The sequence below is a fragment of the Primulina tabacum genome, chromosome 13 (genome assembly GCF_025594145.1).
Source record: "Primulina tabacum isolate GXHZ01 chromosome 13, ASM2559414v2, whole genome shotgun sequence".
NCBI classification, from domain to species: domain Eukaryota; kingdom Viridiplantae; phylum Streptophyta; class Magnoliopsida; order Lamiales; family Gesneriaceae; genus Primulina; species Primulina tabacum.
The window spans coordinates 34,760,363-34,763,274 of NC_134562.1; the positions used below are offsets into that span (position 1 = coordinate 34,760,363).

Genomic DNA, 2,912 nt, shown 5'->3' on the forward strand with positions numbered 1-2,912 from the left:
ACTTTACGTTTTTATTTTTTATATTATATTAATTGATTTGACATAATTAAATTATAGTTATAAATATTAAAAACAATTTTTACATTTAATCTCATACTGAACTCGTAAACTATACATACAAATTAAGAGTCAAATAGAGACAACATTGAACGTATAAATTTATTAAAATTGACCATTATCATTCACCAATTCGTAAATCAAACACCCGCCAAATACATCATTAAAAAATATATGTCTCCAAATTTTTCTCAAACTAATACTTCACAATATTTCTTATATATAGATGAAGATATGCAGACGGAGGATTGTCAAGGGAAGATATATATGGAATCTGAGCTCACGAAATTGGGAGGTTCACTCACGGTGCCTAATGTGCAAGAACTGGCCAAGGAGATATCGACCACCGTTCCGGAAAGATATATCCGTTTCGACGAGAATGATTCGATTTCATCTAATATTTCTTTCTCGTCCGAAATTCCAGTTATTGATATGAACGAGTTGGACGGAGATTCAAAGGTGGAGCTTGGTAAGCTGCATGTTGCATGCCAAGAATGGGGTTTCTTTCAGGTGTGTACGTTTTATTTTATTTTTGTTTTCCACACGCAGTTATTTGTCATTGCTGCAGCCTGCAATTTTAAGATCTACGGATCTAAACATGCGTGACTATGTAATAAGAACGAGGATAACATTAAAATATTTCATTTTAATTTTAGGGAAAAAACGAAATTTTAATCTTGTAAATTGATATGTTTCAGATTTTAGTTATGAGGTAGCGTGAAGAGATATATCCATTGTGATAATCTTTCACGATTAGTATATTGGCCAACGTCTCAAATTCATTGTATCACTTTAGTTCAAAATTAAATTTGGAATTTAAACAAAATCTTTTATATTGCACAAAGAAAAAAAATTATATTTTTAGTCTTATAATTTGCATTTTCATTTGTGGTCATGTTATCAGTCTATTTATAGTTTTAATCAACAAACTCGCATTTTCTTTAAATTTTAATCTTTTTTATCGGAGTGTTGAAGTTTGGACACATCATTTTACCCCGTTATTATGGACAAAAAAAAGTAATTTTTTCGTTGCACAAGTATATATATTTTTGATTCAATTTCAAATCAACTCTCCAACCTATTCATTTGAAATGCATGCATTTAAATCATTTTATTTGAAATCCATTCACAAACTCATATCTTTCCATCCAAAAACAACCATAAACTAGGGAAAAAGAATAACGAACGATATGTTTCTTTGATTTTGAAAGCAGTTGATCAATCATGGAGTTGACTCTCAAGTTGTGCAAAACATGAAATTAGAAATCCAAAAATTTTTCAGTCTGCCTATTGAAGAAAAGAAAAAGTTTTATCAAGAAGAGGGAGACGTACAAGGTTATGGGCAAGTCTTTGTTGTATCAGAAGAGCAAAAGCTTGACTGGGGGGACATGTTCTATGCCGTCACCTTACCAACATATTTGAGAGCGAATCATTTGATTCCACAGTTTCCACACAAATTCAGGTCAGCCAATTTTATTGTCGTATACAAACACACACACATATATAGTCAGTCCCAATTGTGATAAAATCTAACTCCATCCTTGTTCGAAAAATGTATTCAGGGATGCCATAGAAGCATATTCAGCAGCAATGAAAATCCTAGCGATGAAGATTCTCTATCTGATGGCAAAAGATTTGGAAATGAAAGAAGAAGACGTGAAAATTCTGTTTGAAGAGGGTATGCAATCTATGAGGATGAACTACTATCCTCCATGTCCACAACCGGAGCTCGTCACTGGTCTCAGCCCTCACTCCGACACCATTGGCCTGACAATTCTTTCCCAAGTCAATGAAGTTGAAGGCCTACATGTCAAGAAAGATGGGGTTTGGATCCCTGTTTTTCCGCTTCCGGATGCGTTTGTCATCAACGTTGGAGACATTTTGGAGGTATATATATGTAAAGCGCGCGCATTATGCATTCCATTAGGGATATATATATTCAAGCTCGATTTGAATAGCGACTTTTGAACAAATCATATATGGGAATCTATATATATATAAATGTCTCCCCAGTTAGCTAGGTTTAAGTTTGATTTTAAATATGAATTTGTTTACCAAGTAATGAAGGTATATAACTGGCATTTCTTGACAGATTGTGACGAACGGTGCATACCGGAGCATCGAGCATCGAGCAGTTGTGAACACCGAGCAAGAGAGGCTGACCATGGTCACATTTCTGAGCCCCAAATTGGATGGTGATTTAGGTCCAGCTCCTAGCCTTATTACCCCAGATAATCCCGCAAAATTCAAGAGAATCGGCGTTTCTGATTATTTCAAGGGACTGTTGACTCGGAAGCTTGCCGGGAAATCATACTTGGACACCATGAGAATTTGAAATAATCAATAATATAAATGTTTCCAACTGCACAGTCATATTGCATCATGACTTACATATGTTAGTCATGCATAATAAGTATGCGTTAGCCACGATAAATAAATTGGCTGTAATAATCGCTTGGTTTGACTTTAGAGGGGAAAAATAAAACAGTACTCTTTATTCAATGGTTTGGTGATGCTTATGTATTAATCTTGAATTTCGCATTACTTACAAAGTAACCCAAAGTTCGAAAGGAGAATGTGAAAGTGAAAGTATTGATGGGCAAGGGTTGATATATACAGGGAAATTGATTTTTTTTTTTTAATTTAGTCATATAACTAGTCGAACATATGTATTCGTCCACTAACTTTTAAATTTTGATTATTTAGTTTAATTTTCACCGGAGTGTCCAATTTCAGCCATAAATTAATTGCTTACTTATGTTGGTCCTATTTTTTTATTTTGCTTTCAAATTTTTTTTAAAAAAAAATTGGTTTGATAATGTGAAATTTTAGGTTGCATTCCAACTAGAATTATT

The 2,912-nt window shown here is 33.6% G+C and overlaps 1 protein-coding gene across 1 annotated transcript; it reads left to right on the forward strand.

Annotated features, from left to right (window-relative positions):
- The first annotated feature begins 266 nt into the window (after positions 1-266).
- On the forward strand, positions 267-2,529 carry LOC142522696 (oxoglutarate-dependent flavonoid 7-O-demethylase 1-like). Its single transcript, XM_075626234.1, has 4 exons — positions 267-567; positions 1,272-1,519; positions 1,620-1,944; positions 2,150-2,529. The coding sequence occupies exons 1-4, from the start codon at positions 292-294 to the stop codon at positions 2,390-2,392; spliced, it is 1,092 nt and encodes a 363-aa protein (XP_075482349.1). The 5' UTR covers positions 267-291; the 3' UTR covers positions 2,393-2,529.
- The last annotated feature ends 383 nt before the right edge of the window (positions 2,530-2,912 follow it).

Coding starts and splice junctions, on each gene's coding strand:
- LOC142522696 (XM_075626234.1), top strand. CDS start 292: ATGCAGACGGAGGATTGTCAAGGGAAGATATATATGGAATCTGAGCTC. Junction 568..1,271: donor AAGAATGGGGTTTCTTTCAG/GTGTGTACGTTT, acceptor TTTTGAAAGCAG/TTGATCAATCATGGAGTTGA. Junction 1,945..2,149: donor ACGTTGGAGACATTTTGGAG/GTATATATATGT, acceptor ATTTCTTGACAG/ATTGTGACGAACGGTGCATA.